At 41.5% G+C, this 20424-nt stretch overlaps 2 protein-coding genes across 2 annotated transcripts in view; one reads left to right on the top strand and one right to left on the bottom strand.

Annotated features, from left to right (window-relative positions):
* Window positions 1-20424, bottom strand: part of SPRYD4 (SPRY domain containing 4) — a 60171-nt gene that overhangs the window by 23492 nt on the left and 16255 nt on the right. The window lies entirely within an intron of this gene.
* LOC142140172 (aquaporin-4-like) lies at window positions 4111-17658 on the top strand. The gene is made up of 5 exons (XM_075198023.1): window positions 4111-4206; window positions 4797-5150; window positions 14596-14760; window positions 16869-16949; window positions 17253-17658. Exons 1-5 carry the CDS (start codon window positions 4192-4194, stop codon window positions 17469-17471), a joined length of 834 nt encoding a protein of 277 aa, XP_075054124.1. The 5' UTR covers window positions 4111-4191; the 3' UTR covers window positions 17472-17658.

Consider the following 20424-nt stretch of genomic DNA (forward strand, 5'->3'; position numbering starts at 1 on the left):
TTATGTGAAGATGGGACTGGACCTGGTACCATCAGCACAAAATTAACTACATCTACTTCACTACAGTAGATAAAGGTGGAATATATTGTATATTTTTGGTTTATTTGTATACTTGTTGTGGCTGGATCACTTATAAATAATTTATGGTATACATTTATTTAAAGGAAATAGTGCAGGACACTTATTATATATAATTGCGAATGTACTTATTTTTGATACTGTGTGTATTGTGGTATAGGAAATGTCTTGTCTGGGGTTTTGTAACTTTGTTAGAGGAAATCTCCAATAAGGCATATGTGGGGGGGCGGGGGGTGTCTGTTTTGCTGATACCAGGAAATGCTAACTAAGTCTTTTGATGTGAAGTGTCAAATGCCTGCTCTGGCCTGAAGACCCAGCAAGGAGCCGTTACATATATCCTGATTAAAGTAAAAGGAAATGGCTCATCAATGTGATTTAGGATATCACAGATTACTGCAAATTTTGTTAAGTATAAATTGCATTTAAATCCATGCTTGGGGAAACATATTGCATCCTGATACTAAAAATAACTTAGACTTCAGGGGGCTGGCTTACCCATTGCGAGGCTGTGTCCAAAACTGTATAAAACAGCACTGGTTTGTACTGAAATTTATCATTCTTGTTTCTTCTGACCTCTTGATCACTAGTACCTTAAACCAATGTGAAAGCAAATAAACATCACTTGCTTCAAAGACCTGCATGACAACTTCTTCCACGCTGAAATTCCTGTGACCTACAGATTAGACCCAACTCTAATCCTTTCCCAGCTGTACTGAGGTTTGGACCCAACTTTCCGGTACCACCACTCTGCCAGCTACCCACAAGCTCTGGCCAGTGTGATAAGCCAGTGGGGATCCAGACACAGCAACCCTGATCTATAGGAAGAGGTCAGGAGTACCAGCCCAGGTACACCAGCATCGGGGTAAACTAGTAGCACCAGGTACCCAGAAGGAACCTGATTCTGGATGTTGGCAAGAAGTCCAGTGGTGGCAGCAGCTTAAGCCCCTCCTACTGCGGTTAGAGGGTGCATTTGGGATAAAGAAAGGGAACAGTGGCACAGTAAGCCCAGCCGGTTTACAGCAACAACAGAAAGGGTGGCATAGGCGGTCCATCCTGTCACACTTGTCAAATAAGCCTGCACTTAAAACTAGTAAGCATTGGAGCTAATAGTTAATACATGATGCAACTATATACCAAGGAAGCTGTGTCTTAGATTACAACTAAAACATCTCTTGGTCTTGTACAACTGCAGTCATGCAGATACAAAACAAAGCACTACAATAGAGTTTCTCCTAGATTGCTGAGCACAAGGTTACCTCCAATTATTGCATTGAGCTTTAGAAACCTAAATAAGTTCCTTGTAGCTTTGATCATACAGGGCCTGATGTTGCTGGTTTACATACCATACTTTCTTGACTTGACCCAGAATGCCCTACATGGTACCTCCAGCTCTCTAGGTGCCACACAATTCAAAGACAGTCTAAGAGCACAGGCTTCACTGTCCCAATTTAGCTCTGGTATCAATGTCACCAGTTGGGATCTTCTTGTTAGTGTTATCAGTTTTTAAACCCATATAACAGACTCTGGACCTGATTCATTAAGGAAAGGAAAGCAAAGCAAAAAAAGGAGAAAATTTGCACCTTGGCAAAACCATGTTGCTTTGGAGGGTGAGGTAAATTTAAAATGTGGGGCCAGATTTAGAGTTGGGGTAGGTCATGTCCTAGACTAACTTTAAACTACAGTTTAAAAATAAGGTTATCAAGTATTTGTGTGTTACATGAAATAGCAGCCAGCATTTTCCTGATGTGCAAAATAATAAACTAATTTGCACCCCTTGCATTGTAACATGGTTTGTCCAGGAGTAAATTCACTCCTATTTTTGCTTTGCTTTCCTTAATGAATCAGGCCCTCTGAGCGCAAGACGAAGATACACAGAGAATTGATGACTTTACTGCACACAATCCACAATAGTATACATTCTCTACAACAAAGTGAGAAACATGGATATGCAATCCTAGGGGTGGTTTTATCCAACAAGAGGGCTTGGATGAAGAATGCTACAAGCAGGAAACTTTCCTGAAAATAATTGCAGTCTTAAAATATAAAAACGACATTGCTTCTGACAATATTATGCAACTTAGACAACTCAGGTTGGAATGAATAGCTACTTACACATCATCAGACAGCCAGACTATATATATGCTTTCCAAGCAAAAATATTTTGAGCACAGGAAAAAAAGTGGAAAATTATTCGCCAGGACCTTAAGAAAAACATGAACCATGACATATATCTCACATATTATAGATAAACAGGGTGACTGAGCATTGCTGTAGCCTTCCAAGCATATTATTTAGACCTTTATAATAATAGCCCTAAATAACTCCCACACAGCCATCACCTATATTATAATATCTAAAGCTGCATGAAACAGAATCATCTGATAAAATTGATACATGAAAGGCCTCTGAAACGACAGAGGCCTTGTTTTCCCCCTCAATATCAATGGGTTTCAGGATGCTATTAAAATTATCCCATCAGGAAAGAGCCATAGTCCTGGTCACAATCAAATTCTATAAAACACTACAGGAAAATCTGGTATGTTCCTAGCTGCCATCGACCATTTTTCAACTGATATCCCTTCCCGTGATATGCTGTAAAGGCTCCTATAATAGTTATACTCAAAGTCGGTAAATGCATTGCAGTAGTTACAGCCCAATTTCACTTATAAATGTAGATGCAAAGTTTTCTGCAAACATAATAGTTAATTTTTGAACATTTGACCAGGTAGGCTTTGTACCTATGCGGGATAATACAATTAAAACCATTGACTCAATCCGCTTAACATCCCATTGATGCTCCTGTCAACAGATTTCGAAAAAGCATTCTACAGGGTGGACATGGAATTTATGGAATATATATACTTACTATATGTCCTCACCATGGAATATTTGGCAGCCTCAATTAGATAATTCCCTGATGTGAGTCATTGATTGGCAGTAGGTATTGTAAAGTGGCAATGTTTGCTAACAACTTACCTCTATATATTACTATCCCCCCAAACCTAATGAAAATTTTTAATACCTTTAGCCATTTATCAAATTATAAGATTAACCTCTCCAAATTGAATGCATTTAAAATCCACTCATCACAACTCCTACTAGAAATATTAGTATATTCCTTTATATTTAAGTTATATTCATCCGCTATTAATTAGTTTGGAATCAGACATGAAAACCCTGTATGTAATCTACTTTAGTCCCGAGGTTTGGTTGAATGTGTGATAGTTTAAAATGTAATATACATTTGCAAGCTATATTTTCTTGAATTTCCAAAGAGTTGCTTGGGTTGCACTGCAGACCGGCTTAATGTGGAGAAGTGTGAAATAGATATACTAGCGTGCTTTTAGCACTGAACCATGGTATTTGCCTGAAAAATGGTTCTCCATTTTAATTTTCTTTTGATGATGTTTTTGTTTTGTTGTCCCATTTTTTTAATTCTGAAGATGAAAGCGGCTCATTAAAAATACCACAATAGTTACCGAGGAAACGGAAGGAATGAGGCCTGGTCAAAACAGCTGCACCACTCACCTTGCTATTCACATTGTAATAGGAATTTGGTCACAACAGCAACTGAGGTGTCTTCTATTGGTAACCAAACAAGCAGACTTTAGATTGCAAATATGGGCCATTAGAATCTGTTCTGGCTAGTTAACCAGTGAGTTACTGGTACAAACGTGATATGCATGTTTCTACAGAAAAGTGGTATTATATGACTTATAATATAAAGTATTTTTAATATGCTGTTCATTTTCCCTATCCTCCGAGATCAAAGCTAAAAAAAATACAAGAAGCATATTCTATCATAACATGGTAGTATAGAATAGATTGATTACACAATCTAAAAACTCCAGAATTTTACTTCCATGCAACGTGTATTTATATTTATTTTAACATTGAATTCAACACATATTATCTTTTAGGTTATCCTTATTCAAATGTTTAGGCAATACAACATGAAAGAAATGGGATATAAGGGATGCCAAGGCTGTGCCTTTAAGAGGAGCGGTTTTCACAGAGGTGGGGTATACTGTGAATGTACCTCATGAGATAATAGTATAAAAGTGGAGCATCATGTTATGTTTTCATCCACATCTCCAGAAGCATTGAAAGAGGATGGTTATCAAAGAGGTAGGAACAGAGGCAGCTTTAAAACTCTATCAGTTTCACCATAGCTGTCTTTAGTATCCTATGCACCTGGACATCTTGTGAGTGACATTTCATATTCTTACAATTTGTAACTCTTGATTTCTCTTTGATTTACATACATATTAATCCTTCTCCGACTTCTCTTTGCTATATCTTTCAAAGTTTATATTTGTTTAATCATTTTCTGCTTTTTTATTCTTGGATGTACACATTTAAAATCTTCAAATTTATTAGTTACTAAAATAAAGTTGAATGAAATAGCTTCCTGCTTAAGGTCTTTTTTTGCAAAATTTTGAATAATTACAATTATGATGTTTAGTCTGTGCTTACAAATGATCTTCAACATTGAAATGCTCTTATATAAAGAACATTTCAATGTATGATAGAACAATATTCTTTTACATTTATAACTTTCCAGCAATCATAACAATATTTGTAATTGCATATATATCCAAAGCCAGTTTTAAGAAGCAGCAGTAAATAAACACAAGGAAACCACTTTATTTCTGTCCTAAAAGAAGTTAAAATCTATTTGTAATTGTTGAACTAACTTAAGCTCTTTGATTTTGCAGGAGTTGAGGCGACACCGTTTTTGGCGTTCAGTGTTAGCAGAAGCTCTGGGAACTTTCATGCTGGTGGCTGTAGTGTTGGGGTCGTCCTGTTTGGGAATGGGAGCATCACAATCACATTCTGTGGCTCCAGCAATAGCTGCTGGTCTGTCAGTTGTCAGTCTCGTGCAGTGTTTCGGGGAAATAAGTGGTGCCCAATTAAATCCAGCCATCACATGTGCCTTGGTATGTGCACGAAAATTGGATCTACTTCATGGACTGGCCTTTGCTGTGGCTCAGTGTCTTGGTGCCATATGTGCGTCTGCCATTTTCTATCTATTCCTACCAGCATCCTTCAGCAATCAACTTGTCACAAGAGTAAGTTTTACACACACAATAAATGAATTGTACTGGCTACTACATCTAAACCAAACGTGAGCATCAATAGAGTGGGTATTGCTTTTAATCAAAATCCATTTGTGTATAATGCACTTTTTAATGAACCATGGGTGACGATCAAAATATTTCTATTAACTCAGACATTGAACAGAGACTGCCAGCAAATAGTATTTTTTAATACACACACTCCCCAGAATGGTGGTGGTCCTGCCTACAGGTTTATGCTTTCATCATATGGTAGCAGAACTCCTTGGTGAGTTTTAATTTTGCTATAACGTACATCATTATGCCTTGTATTAGAGGTAAACTTTACATACAAATGCTCAAAACCCAACCTTCACTTCCTTTAAAAAAATCATGCATATTATTTATTAAAGTTCAGTATGAGGCAGTATAAAAAAATAATAATGATTTGCATCATTTACCAAATTGTGTACATACATTTTATTAATCGTTTGCCTATTATCAGTGATGAAGTCTTTTATATTTCATTATTGCAAAGCTATTCTCTCTTCTTCATGCAAAAGATTTCATTTCATTAAAAAAACTGCCTGACAACCAAATTATGGCACATCTATGGACCAGTAAAAATGTATTTATTTACCCTGGGGTATTGGACAAGCTCGGTGGCCATCTGCTAAATCAGGAACACCCACCCAAAATCTAAAATCTCAACCCCTTGAAATCTTGTCTATGCATATGGACTCAATATGAGGCATATTCCTGTACTTATACTCACCAAGGAATTCTGGATATGCCTAGTACCTACAATGAGAAGAAGTACAATTTTTCACAACCATCTTGACATACTAATCATGTGCTTAACTAGGGAAGGGAGGAGGGTTGTGAAAGCCCAAATAACTGCTTGTTTAAATTAAATTTAGTGAAGTCCGCTAGATTCTGCTTCAGACCAATATATATATATTATGGACCTAAACATTAATATAATACTGTTTTTTATAGGTCTGTCCAAAGATCCACAACCTATGTAAAGCATACCTTTTCTGCTTCTGAACTGAAGAAGGGGAGAGCTGCCCAAAGGAAAACAATGCTATAGCCCCTACAGCATTATAACATATACGTGGTGATTTTTAGGAATCAGAACAATTATAGTAAAGTACTGCACAACGTGGGAGAAAGTGAAAGGGTTGCTATTTTGTGACCTCAAAATACTAATGAAATTGTTTTTCATTTGTGCTTAATAGTCCTTTTTGATATTATAATCATTTATTTGTAAGACAATATAAAATATAGAAAATACAAACACACATAAAAACAACACAAGTACATTTGAAGTTGGCAAAGGAGGTGCAGACATGAGACAGGGTAGAGAGGGCCTTGTTTATGAAAGTTATGGGCAACGCTGAGAGAACAGGAGATAGTGGGTCTCAGAGTGAACATGGGACTGTAGCAGCAGGTAGGGGTAATATAGGCTATAATGAAGAAGTGGGTTTTGAGAGAATGCTTTAAATATTAGAGATTGGGGGGGAGTCTGGCCAGGTGGGGTAGGGAATTCTATAAGTGGGGAGAAAAATGGAAGAAGTCAGAGGCAGGAGAGGTGGTTTTTGCAGATGAGGAGTAGGTCAGAGCAGATCAAAGAAGGCAAGAGGGAGTGTATCGCGACAAGATCAGACATACAGTATATGGAGGGGGCCGATTGGTGAGGGCTGTGAACATGAGTAGCATGAATTGCATTTTAGAAATAATGGGGAGACAGTATGGGGATTGGTGCAGTGAATGTGGAGCGACGAGAGGCAGATCATCATCATTATTTATATAGCACCACCAATCAGTGGCGGATCCACGGGGCTTGCTGCTGACGGCTGCACACTATGTGCAGGTTCGTTTGGCAGTGACAGTGTGCTGCTCGGCCGCTCTGATTGTGTTTTAAACACAATCAGAGCGGTCGGGCAGCACACTCTCCCTGCCGAGCGGACCTGCACGGCAGCCTCAGAAGTCAGAAAGGGGGCAGGGCCTAATTCGCCCCGGGTACAAAAGATTCTTAGATCCGCCTCTGCCACCAATTCCGCAGCGTTGTACAGAGAATCACACACATTCATTTTGTCTAGGGGTGAGCGGGTTCGGATTCTTGAAATCCGAACACCCCCGAACAGTGCCGATCCGAGCACTGTTCGGGGATTCCCGCCCGACGCAAAATGTCATCATCCCGCCGTCGGATCTCGCGAGATCCGGATTCATATTATTCCCCGCTGCCCGCCGCCATCTTCACTCGGGCATTGGAGAGGGAAGAGGGAGGGTGTGTGGTGGTGTCCTCTGTCCTGCTCAGTCCAGTGGTGAAACACACAATTATACAGAAGGAGCTGTAGACAATAGACAGCTATCATCCCTCTTGAGTATGTGATCCTATTACTAACAGATCACTAATAGTATATGTTTAGTCTGGATCTCGTAACTTATATATAGCAGGTATTATAGAAATTATACTATTTATCAAATAAATATACTATTGATCTATTATTTCTACAGCGGCGTGCTAGGGTAGTTCTCAGCTACCTTTTTTAGCAGTTTATTCCATATTTACACGAAAATGCTTACATTCCCCTTTTTTTAATATTTCGCTATTTCATTTGTATTAGCAAATAAGGAGTGTTTAAGTCCACTGATCCTGCCGTATAAGTCCAGTGGTACTGCTGTTTAAGTTCACTGATCCTGCCGTATAAGTCCAGTGGTACTGCTGTTTAAGTTCACTGATCCTGCCGTATAAGTCCAGTGGTACTGCTGTTTAAGTCCACTGATCCTGCCGTATAAGTCCAGTGGTACTGCTGTTTAAGTTCACTGATCCTGCCGTATAAGTCCAGTGGTACTGCTGTTTAAGTCCACTGATCCTGCCGTATAAGTCCAGTGGTACTGCTGTTTAAGTTCACTGATCCTGCCGTATAAGTCCAGTGGTACTGCTGTTTAAGTCCACTGATCCTGCCGTATAAGTCCAGTGGTACTGCTGTTTAAGGCCACTGATCCTGCCGTATAAGTCCAGTGGTACTGCTGTATAAGTCCAGTGGTACAGCCGTAAAACTCCAGTCCAGTGGTACTCTCTTGTGCCGCATATAATTTTTAAAGGCTTTGCCGAGTGTGTGTGGTTTAGGGGTACGCTCTCTTGTGCTGCATATAATGGAGAACAAAAATTTGGAGTTTAAAGTAGAGAAAGATCAAGAACCACTTCCTCCTAATGCTGAAGCTGCTGCCACTAATCATGACATAGACGATGAAATGCCATCAACGTCGTCTGCCAAGGCCGATGCCCAATGTCATAGTAGAGGGCATGTAAAATCCAAGAAGCCAAAGTTCACAAAAATGATCCAAAAAAAGAAATTAAAATCATCTGAGGAGAAACGTAAACTTGCCAATATGCCATTTACGACACGGAGTGGCAAGGAACGGCTTAGGCCCTGGTCCGTGTTCATGACTAGTGGTTCAGCTTCACCCAACGATCTAAGCCCTCCTCCTCCCCCCTCTAGAAAATTTAAGAGAGTTAAGCTGTCATCAAAAATACAGCAAACAACTCTGCCTTCTAAAGACATGGCATCACAAATCCCCAAGGAGAGTCCAAGGGTGTTGGTGGTTGCGATGCCTGACCTTCCCAGCACTGTACGGGAAGTGGTGGCTCCTTCCACCATTTGCAGCACGCCCTCTGCATATGCTGGAAGGATCACCCACAGTGCAGTTCCAGATTTTGATAATGAAGGTATCAATGTTGTACACCAGGAGGAGGATATTGATGTAGCTGGTGCTGAGGAGGAAGTTGACGAGGAGGATGCTGATGTGGTTTTCTTAAATGAGGCACCAGGGGGAAAAACAGTTGTTGTCCATGGGATGAAAAAGCCCATCGTCATGCCTGGGCAGAAGACCAATAAATCCACCTCTTCGGTCTGGAATTATTTCTATCCCAATCCGGACAACAACTGTATTGCCATATGTAGCTTATGTAAAGCTGCAATAAGCAGGGGTAAGGATCTTGGCCACCTAGGGACATCCTCCCTTATACGTCACCTGAAGACCCTTCATAATTCTGTGTTTAGTTCAGGAACTGTGGCTAGGACCGTCAGCAGTCCAGGGACACCTAAATCCCTTGGTGCCGTTGTATCCACACCAGCAACACCCTCCTCGTCAATTTCCTCCTCGATCTGGATCGGAGATAGTCCTGCAGGCCATGTCACCGGCATGACTAAGTCCTCTTCAATCCGGGATTCTTCCGGAGGATCCTGCAGCGGTACGCCTACTACTGCCGCTGCTGCTGTTGCTGCTGGGAGTCGGTCATCTTCCCAGAGGGAAAGTCGTAAGACCGCTACATCTTTCACTAAGCAATTGACCGTACAATAGTCGTTTGCTATCAGCACGAAGTACGACAGCAGTCATCCTATGGCAAAGCGGATAACTGCGTCCGTGACAGCTATGTTGGTGTTAGACGTGCGTCCGGTGTCCGCCATCAGTGGAGTGGGATTTAGACGGTTCATGGAGGTATTGTGTCCCCGGTACCAAATCCCATCTAGATTCCACTTCACTAGGCAGGCGATACCCGGGATGTACATAGAAGTACGAAAAAGTGTCCTCAGTGCTCTGAAAAATTCGGTTGTACCCACTGTCCACTTAACCACGTACATGTGGACAAGTGGTTCAGGGCAAACTAAGGACTATATGACTGTGACAGCCCACTGGGTAGATGCATCGCCTTCCGCAGCAACAGCAGCATCAGTAGCAGCATCTCCGAAACGCCTGCTCGTTCCAAGGCAGGAAACGTTGTGTATCACCGGTTTCAGTAAGAGGCACAACGCCGACAACCTCTTAGAGAAACTGAGGGAAATCATCTCGCAGTGGCTTACCCCACTTAGACTCTCCTGGGGATTTGTGGTGTCGGACAACGCCAGTAACATTGTGTGGGCATTACATATGGGCAATTTCCAGCACGTGCCATGTTTTGCCCACACAATAAATTTGGTGGTGCAGCAATATCTTAAAAGTGACAGGGGTGTGCAGGATATGCTTGCGGTGGCCCGCAAAATTGCCGGACACTTTCGCCATTCTGCCACTGCCTACCGAAGACTGGAGCACCATCAAAAACGCCTGAACCTGCCCTGCCATCACCTCAAACAAGAGGTTGTGACGCGCTGGGATTCCACCCTCTATATGCTGCAGAGGATGGAGGAGCAGCAAAAGGCCATTCAAGCCTACACAGCCACCTACGACATAGGTAAAGGAGTGGGGATGCGCCTGAGTCAAGCGTAGTGGAGACTGATTTCCGTGTTGTGCAAGGTTCTCCAGCCGTTTGAACTTGCCACACGAGAAGTCAGTTCCGACACTGCCAGCTTGAGTCAGGTGATTCCCCTGATCAGGCTGTTGCAGAAGCAGCTGGAGAAAGTGAGGGAGGAGCTGGTAAAGCATTGCGATTCCACAAAGCATGTAGCTCTTGTGGATGAAGCCCTTTGTACGCTTTGCCAGGATCCGAGGGTGGTCAGTCTTTTAAAGTCAGAGGAATACATTCTGGCCACCGTGCTCGATCCTCGGTTTAAAGCGTATGTTGTGTCTCTGTTTCCGGCGGACACAAGTCTACAGCAGTGCAAAGACCTGCTGATCAGGAGATTGTCATCTGAAGAGGGCCGTGACATGGCAACAGCTCCTCCTTCATTTTCTCCCACACCTGTGGCTGCGAGGAAACAGCTGAGATTTCCTAAACGACCCGCTGGCGGGGATGCAGAGCAGGCAGAGCGAATTTGAACATCTGGTCCGGACTGAAGGACCTGCCAACGATTGCTGACATGTCTACTGTCGCTGCATTGGATGCTGTCACCATTGAAAAAATGGTGGAGGATTACTTTGGTGACAGCATCCAAGTAGACATGTCAGACAGTCCTTACTTGTACTGGCAGGAAAAAAAAGGCAGTTTGGAAGCCCCTGTACAAACTGGCTCTATTTTACCTGAGTTGTCCCCCCTCCAGTGTGTACGCGGAGAACCTGGGCAGTGAGCGGCGAAGGAGGTTGCTTCCGCAAAATGTGGACAAGATGATGTTCATCAAAATGAATTATCAATTCTTCAATGAAGACCAGCAATGGCCTCCAGAGACTACAGAGGGACCCGTGATTGTGGAGTCCAGCGGGGACGAATTGATAATGTGTGAGGATGAGGAAGTACACACTGAAGGGGGCAAAGGAATCAGAGGATGAGGATGAAGACGACATCTTGCCTCAGTAGAGCCAGTTTACTTTGTTCAGGGAGAGATGAATTGCTTTTTTTGTGTGGGGGCCCAAACAAACCAATCATTTCAGCCACAGTAGTTTGGTAGGCCCTGTCGCTGAAAAGATTGGTTTGTTAAAGTGTGCATGTCCTTTTTCCGCAACATAAGGGTAGGTGGGAGAGCCCAAAGACAATTCCATCTTGCACCTCTTTTTTTTCTTTGCCAGCTCGTTTTGTGGGGGTCCAAACGAACCAATCATTTCAGCCACAGTTTTGTAGGCCCTGTCGCTGAAATGATTGGTTTGTTAAAGTGCGCATGTCCTATTTCCCCAACATTGGGTGGGAGGGCCCAAGGACAATTCCATCTTGCACCTCTTTTTTTGGCATTATGTGCTCTTTGGGGCCTAGTTTTTCAAACTGCCATCCTGTCTGCCACTGCAGTGCCACTCCTAGATGGGCCACGTGTTTGTGCCGCCCACTTGTGTCGCTTAGCTTAGTCATCCAGCTACCTCGGTGCAACCTTTTGGCCTAAAAACAATATTGTGAGGTGTGAGGTGTTCAGAATAGACTGGAAATGAGTGGAAATGAATGTTATTGAGGTTAATAATAGCGTAGGAGTGAGAAAAAAAACAAAAATCTGGATTCTAGCAGTTTTTATGCTTTTTTAAAAAAAAATCAGAACCCAAAACCCAAAACCTTGAGGGGGGTGTTTTGGCAAAACCCATTAAAACCCAAAACCTGAAGGTAATCAGAACCCAAAACGCAAAAAGTGGCCGGTGCACAGCCTTAATTTTGTCAGCAGCCAATTAACCTACCAGTATGTTTTTGGAATGTGGGAGGAAACCAGAACACCCAGGTGAAACCCACGCAAACACGGGGAGAACATACAAACTCCACACAGATGAGGCCATGGTCTGGAATCCAACTCATGACCCCAGTGTTGGGAGGGAGAAGTGCTAACCACTAATCAATGGTGCTGCCCAAGATCAGTATTTCTGTGGCATGTAAGATTGATTGTAGAATGAGAGAAGGAGGTTGCAGTAGTCAAGGCAGGATATAATGGGCCCATTTTATCAAGGCACATATTCTGAGTGCAATCCAAGTTCAGCATTAAACACACATATTTAAGCTTTGTGTTCGCCCAAATTCAGCAAGGCATGGATCTCAATATGCTTTTGAAATCAGGGGCAGGTCTGCTGTGCTCTACTACACTGGACGAAGCAGGATGCATCCAATACACGTGGATTATAAATTTGCAAAAGAACGCACAGGAAAATAAAAAAAACAATTGCACAGGATTGCAGACACGTTATAGCATGCATACGAGACTGTCATCAATACTGATCGGAGCTTAGACTAGCCTTTTAGCTGGAGCAAGAGGTACGGCAGAAAAGCAAGCAACTTTAAAATGCCCAAAGCTTGACTCGGACGTGGCTTTGTGCGCTTGTGTTTGGCACGCCCTTACTGTAAATTCACCATAGCAAAATGCCCCTTCCCTGCCCAGTTCACTCCCCGAAATCGTAGGCTGTAGTAAGTGTCCTTTGCTCCCTGAAGCGAACGAAACACGACTGTGTTTACGGACATTTCTGTTGGTACTGGGCATGCGCAGAGGGATTTTGTGTACGATACGCTCAAAATTGGCAGATACGTGCCTTGATGAATCAGGCCCAATGAATGATTGAATAAGGGTTTTGGTAATGTCCTGAGTGAGAAAGGGGTGTATTCTGATGATGTTTAGAAGGAGGGGCAACAAGACTGCACAAGGGACTGGATGTGTGGAAGGAAGCTGAGCACTGAACTGAGGATGATACAAAGGCAGAGCTTCGGGAACAGTGGAGAATGTAATGTTGTCAACTGTGAGGCAGACTAGGATATGGGTAGTGACACTAGGAGGGGGGAAGATGATGAGCACTGGTTTGGACATGTTGGACTCTAAGCAGTGATGGAACATCTAGATGGAAATGGCAGCGAGTCAGTTGGACACACAGGATAAAAAAGGAGAGGCCAGGGGAGGAGAGGTAAACTGGTGTGCCACTTACATAGTGGTGGCAGCGGAGGCCAGAGGAGCGTGTTATTTCACCAAGAGAACAGAGCTATGATGAACTCTGACAGAGGAAGTATTGGGAAGTTTGTGTCAGTAGTAGAGGCACTAAAGGAGCATTCTGAAAGGTAAGAGGTGAACCAGGAGAGAACAGTGCTGTGAAGGACGTAGAATGAAGGGTGTTGAGAAGAGAGTGCTCAAAAGGCAGAGGGGTCAATGAAGATGAGTAGGAAGAAGTAACCCTTTGACTTAGCTGTGACTCACTGTAGTGAGGGGAGTTTCGGTGCACTGTAGAAGACAGAAGCGCAATGCCAGAGGTTCGAGAAGACAACGAGTAGTGGGAAAGTGGTTTAGGTGGTTGGTTATACAGAAGCCTCTCAAGTAGTTTAGTTTTGTATCGCCTCTATTTTTAAGTGTATATTTTGCTATTATTGTTATACTGTAAAAATGCTGTAAAATTCTAAATGAAGTGTTTAAAAAAATAAAAAACGATGGTGGTCTAAACATGTTAGTAATAGAAGGTTTTAAATGATAATTTAACTTTTGCTGGCATGAGCATTTATATCATAGACCACAATCCTACAAATGGTCTCATAAACTGTAAGGGGCAATTCCAAAAAGAAGAATAGTGACATGCACCTGTGGAAGAGCATTCAGCGACAAATTGGCCTAAAGCCAGAAAATTAAGATCATCTTTTCTGTGGAGGAACACAAAGGATTTACTAGAGCTGCCTGGTATTGTCAGGAATCCCAGTGAGACAGGCACAAGGTTTTCATATCTTTTTTTATATTTATGTGTGAATGTAGTATTTGCACTTGATAGTTTATTGAAACCAGTATAAACAACAGTGTGCAGTTTTAATCACCTTTTTTTTTTTTTTTGCACCTACTTAATTCCGGGTTCAGAAATGCATCTTGCTTCCCATTGGTACATACCTTGTTCTCAGAAACACAACTAAGCAAAACGTATTGCATGTCTGACAAAAAAAATGTGTATGGGACCCAACATGTCAAGTATGCCTTTTGGAAAAATTTGCATTTAAATCACGTGTTCAGGGAGACTATAGCAAATTAGGGGAACCAATAGAGTTATACAATATTTTCATGTTTAAGATTTTTGCTCTGGATATCTGTGGAAAAAAAGGTTTAATAAATAAGACACAAAACTTAAAACATTCTTTTATTTTTTTTTACAGGTGAGTAGTGAGGGAAATGCAGGACAGGCATTGGGGATGGAAGTTTTCTCTACATTCCAACTAGCTTTTACAATCTTTGCTGTGGATGATCGCAAGCGCAGGGACATTACAGAGCCAGGAAGTATAGCCATTGGCTTTTCCCTCGCAGCTGGATCTTTAGCAGCGGTAAGTGATACAATTATTGGTAAGGATCCCATTGTAATAAATGTAATAGTAAGGCAAATGGATGGGACAATTGTCAACATAGAAACACATTTACAAAACTCAATATGTCTGAAAGACAGCACAAAATCCTCTTTAGTGGCACTGTACACTTCAATTTGTGAAGGTGTGCCTAAGTTTTTCGACAAATCGCATTGGTTTGTAAAGCAAGATGCAACGTTTATTGTGCAGAAGTTTGCACCAATTGATAGGAATGTTGGCCATGGGAAGTGCTTTCCTTATGAAGTAGGCCCACCAATTTTCTTAGCTTTGCTAGAAGTGCAAAATCGAGATTACATTTTGCAATTTGAGATTTTTTAAATTAGATAACAGAGTGGGGATGTGACACCACATATAATAAAGACAGTCCCAACATCAATTTACTTTCATGATTCATTTAGCCATAAATAAGGCTAAACAAAGCATTATTTTAAGACATTTTTTTAAAAAGGTTAATATAATTAAAAAAGTGGTTCTAAAGTGGTAGGAGGTTATATATTGATGTTAGGTTTACACCTCTGCACAGTACGTCTCTAGAGATTTGTTTGCCTTTTTTTCTTTTATTTCCCCTTCCTCTTTTATTTCCCTCTCGACTTTTGTTTATTAACCTCCTTTCTCCTATTAGGGAATTGGAAATGATTCTTTAATCTAAATAATCTATAAATCCCTTGTATATAAATTGATCTGACTAATTGCCTTTTGTAGTAGCAATATGATCATTTCCAAATTCCCTAAAAGGAAAAAGCAGGTTAATAAACAAAAGTCGAGAGGGAAAAAAAAGACAAGGGGGAAATAAAAGAAAAAAAGATTTATCAGTGCACCCACTTTTGTTTGGTATAATAGAGTTTTATATAATATGCAAATTGGATGCACCTGTCCCTTGCTTAATAGAAGGAAGATACTTCCTCACAGCTTAACAATATCTCTCAGCAATACTAAAAAAGCAAACTGCTGATTTTTGTCAACAGTGGAATATTTATTTAATAATAAAACCAGGAATTAATAACGGTTAAATATTAATCTATTAAATACCTCTAATAAATAGTGTGGCATAGCAATATTATATTGCTATTTTAAATCACAATTACACTTCTTCACAATTAGATGTTTTCAACACTTTGCTAACCAATGGAGTCCTAGAAATTTAATTGAATATAATAAAAGTTGGATAGTTTTAATACATATAAATCATAGAGTGCCCCATTAAACACATTTTCTTTGTCTCTTCTATTTTCTTTACATGTGTATGTTGGTATTTTAAAGTGTGGGAGCACCACCCGATAATATAATAATATAGGAGAGTATAAAATTAATAAACGGGTTAATGATAGCCTGGTGCGGTAGAAACTCTTTTGGGCTTGTCTATAATACCTAACAAGAGCCTCTCCTTTTACTCTAACCTCAACCAACTCCAATCTGGCAACACACAGGAAGAGACTTTATTAAAAAGAGGTACTGCACCTTTAAGCACAGAAAATTAGCCTAATGACTTAGGTAGTCATAAGTCCAGAAATGAGACAGGGATCCAGAGCCAGAGAAAGTAGCTGTCATAAAATGGTGACCCCTGCATATACAAATACCAAACAGTGATCCCTGTGTACAAATAGTGAAGATCTCAGAGCATACTAGACTTGTCAACCAAACACACTGTGGAGTGAAGGGGACGTGACACCATTCCCTTCAATCCAGAGACTGATTTCATTAATGCTCTCCCAATGATCTCTCTGCCAAGTCTAGATGTCACTTCTCCTAGCTTATCCTCCTGAACCCCTCTAGTTTGTAAGTTCTCAAAAGTAGGTCTCTCTGCACACTCATTTCTGCACCTTTTCAATCAAACTTGTATGTCCTTATTCTGTTTACCTGTGTAATTTGTTTTTCGTACGATTGATTGTACCGAATGTCTGGTGCTGCAGGCACCTTATAAATAAACAGTGATGATGGAAAACATGTGACATTTACCCAATGTTAGAGAGGGTTCACTGTGGATGTTAGGGAGGAGAGGGGACAAAGGCATCAAAGGTATCAATACAGAAATATAAACACTGGTTCTCACTTCTAAGTTTTTTTTATAGGGAAAATTCTCAGGTGGAAGTATGAATCCAGCTAGATCTTTTGGTCCAGCTTTATTCACAGGCATTTGGGAGCATCACTGGGTGAGTTAGTACCACATAAACTGTGAAAGTGTGAGTGAAATACTGTAATTATGTTCTGAATAGTAATCTAATTTCTATTTCAATGTTTTTATTCTTTTATGACTAGCCTTAACTGACCATTTTCCTCCTGGCTTCTTGTATTAATACTCCAGTTTTAAAATAGAGCATATCTATCATCTGTTTTGGGGGAACTTTACCTGATCCCACAATTTTTTTTTACTAATGTAACCAGGGCATTATTAACATCAGTGATCTACTAATGTTCTAAAGCAGACCAGTCTAATTATAACCTTTTCTCACCAGGTATACTGGATTGGTCCGATGCTGGGTGCCTTCCTAGCAGGTGCTTCCTATGAATTCTTCTTTGCGTCCAGTGCCTCACGGGAGAAGTTGGTCGCCTGCCTAACCTGTAAGGACATCGAGATAGTAGAGACAGCAAGCGTCTCCCGCTCTTCTCTCTCCATGGCCACACAGACAGCAGCGCGCACACGGCAGACAGAGCACAAAAACGAGCATAATTAGTAGAGAGGAATGTAGTCTAAATGAAAGATGCAGCTACTGTTTATATGTCATACGGCCCAGGAACTAATAGGGATTGGCTTGCAGTACAACCCATGGAAATTACTATTAAATGAGTGCCAAAAACATTGTGTAGTGTCTGAATACTGTACTACATAAACAAATAAAATAATATTCTATGACATAAAAACTACTGCTGAATTAGTTTTTTTTAAACAGATTGTATTTGGTGGTAAATGTAGCACATCTAGCTTAGTTTACCCATATTTTGGATCATTTGGTAGGAGCCCGTCAAGTGTCTATTTACGCGGGTATTCCAATTAATTGAGATATCAGGCCGATTCTTTAAAAAATGCAAAACAAACGTACATCGGCATACATTCTGCATTCAACAAGGAGCGGATGTAAATCTACAACTGTTGATGAATACCAGTCTAGGTTCCCTCTGCTCTAACAGACAATACAGTGCAGGATACATCCAATACATATGTTGAATATAAAGTCAGAAAACTGCGCACAGAAAAAAAAAAAAACAGTGATTGTCACCTGTTGAATACGTGCATAAGCCACTTTCCTTTCCTGTTCCACCCTTGAAAACGTAGGCTATAGTAAGGGTCCTTTGCACTTAAAGATGAATTGGACGTTGCTGCGTTCTCTGGCGTATGGTCGGTTCTGGACATGCGCAGTGCAATTTTACACAAAATACGGCATGCATCAGCATTTATGTTCATTATTGAATCAGACTCATAGAGGATAATGTTAAAATTAATGTGTTTATTTTGTTTTTTCATGCGTCTTGTGTCTGTCTTCTCACGCTTATCCCCATAAAATTCTTCTGATTATATATATGCTATTTATATAAGACAAAGTGTGCCATTATCTAGAGAGAAATAGCAGGTGTAGGTGGCACCTACTTCTAATGCCGAAATATTAGTGCTATGGTGCTAAAGGGTGCTTCATGTTCAATCTACACACAAGACTTTGGTGGAGTAGGTAGAAATTGTTCCTTATTAAGGAACTAGCTAAATTTCTGGTGGTACAGATGTTTTAAAACTACTTCATAAATAAACATACAAGGCTTGTAAGATAAAAATTATATTCAGAAGATAATTTCCTAAAAGCAAGCTAAATTGTTTTGGATGTATGTAGTAATTTTGCTATAATAATAGTAAGCAAGAGGATTTTTTACTCACCGTAAAAGCAATTTCTTTTAGTATACTGGGGGACATAGGGGTATAGTAGATGAAATTGGAGCAAGGGCACTTTAAAACTTTAAACTGAAGGACAGCTTCTCCCCTACTATATCCCTCCCATTGAGACAACAGACTTGTCCCGATGGCCATAAGTCTAGTGAAGACCCATCCGATATGGGAACATGGAGGAAGGCAGCAAACCTGTCTAGGGAGGCAAAGAACCCCCCTGCTCGCCAGGCTTGGGGACACTGACTTTAACAAACTCAGCCAATCGAAGCTGCACTCATCCTCCCGAAGGAATGGAAGGACCAAAAATCCCTGGATGTCTTGGAGTAGTATCGCTACCAGGGACAAAAGAGCTGATGGTCCCTGTAGGTCCAGTAAGAACTCCATAGTTCCTAGGAAACTGTATAACCCGGGAGTTTGTGTATAGCCAACATCCTCTGCCCAAGAACATAACTACAAGGAATGCCTGTCCGCCATAAAGAGTGCAGAAAACCTGGGGGGACAGAGAGAGCAATCAAAGACGTCTGAGCGTCTGGACATAGATGCAGAGAGCCCAGACCTAATCCAGAGACTCCATGGGGTTAGGGTCCGTAGATGTAGCCACCTCCCTGAACACCAGAACCACGATCTCTTACCGTATCATCGTGGAATTTGAGATATGCTTCCTGGCAGGAAAGGGCCCCAAGCTCCGACACCCTACGAACCGATGCTATGGTCAACAAGAACGCAACCTTCCACATCAAGAACTTAAAGTTAGCCGACAGTAAGGGTTTAAAGGGGGGATTTTGAAGCAATAGAGAACCCAAGTTCAGTTCAGATCCCAAGGGGCTGTGGGCGGAACATAGCGGGGCTGAATATGCAAAACTCCCTCCAAAAAAGTCGGTATGTTCAGCATGTCCACCAGGCAAAGTTGAAAGAAAATGGAGAGAGACCTGAACCTTCAGAGAGCTTAGGTAGAGAGCCGCATCCAGGCCATCCTGGAGGAAGGTGAGAAATTAGGGAATGTCCTGCCTTGCCTGTTGACATATGCCACGGCCCCTGAAGGAGAGTCTGGGCTTTGTGTAGAGCCATCAACATGGACTTCAACTCCAAAATGTTGATTGGAAGTGAGGACCAGAGGCCTTGAAGGCGGAGATGAAGTACCACTGTACCCCAACCTTGAAGGCTGGCTTCCGTGGTGAGCCATGGGGTAAAGGTCCTGCTGACTCCCAGGTGGTCGTGGACCATCCGCCACTGAAGGGAGACCTATGCCTCGGGTGATAGCCGGATTGGTTGGGAGTCCAATCGCAGGGAAGAGCCTGACCACTTTATCTCTAGAGATCTCACTGGCAGCAACGGGGGTGGAACCTTCCGTAAGCGAGTGTCTCGAATGTTGACACCATTTTCCCCAGGAGCCACAGGCAAAGGAGCACATAAATGACTGGCCATTAATACCATGATTTTTGTAAACACAAGTGGCGCAGTGGATAGGCCAAAGGGAAGTGCCTGGAATTTATAGTGCGATGCTCCCACTGTGAAGTGGAGCAGAGGCTGATGCCCCTAGCCATATGAATATGTACAGGTAGACTTCTTGAATATCTATAAACGCCAGGAATTCCCCTTCCTCCAACCCATTGATAACTGATCTGGGAAACTGCATGCGAAACCTGTCCACTCACAGGTGCAGATTTAGTGTCTTTAGATTTAGTATGGGTCGGAGTGAGCTGTTCAATTTTGGAACAAGGAAGAGGTCTGAGTAAAACACCTGGCCTCTCTGA

Source organism: Mixophyes fleayi, chromosome 2 (assembly GCF_038048845.1).
Source record: "Mixophyes fleayi isolate aMixFle1 chromosome 2, aMixFle1.hap1, whole genome shotgun sequence".
Taxonomy (NCBI): Eukaryota; Metazoa; Chordata; class Amphibia; order Anura; family Limnodynastidae; genus Mixophyes; species Mixophyes fleayi.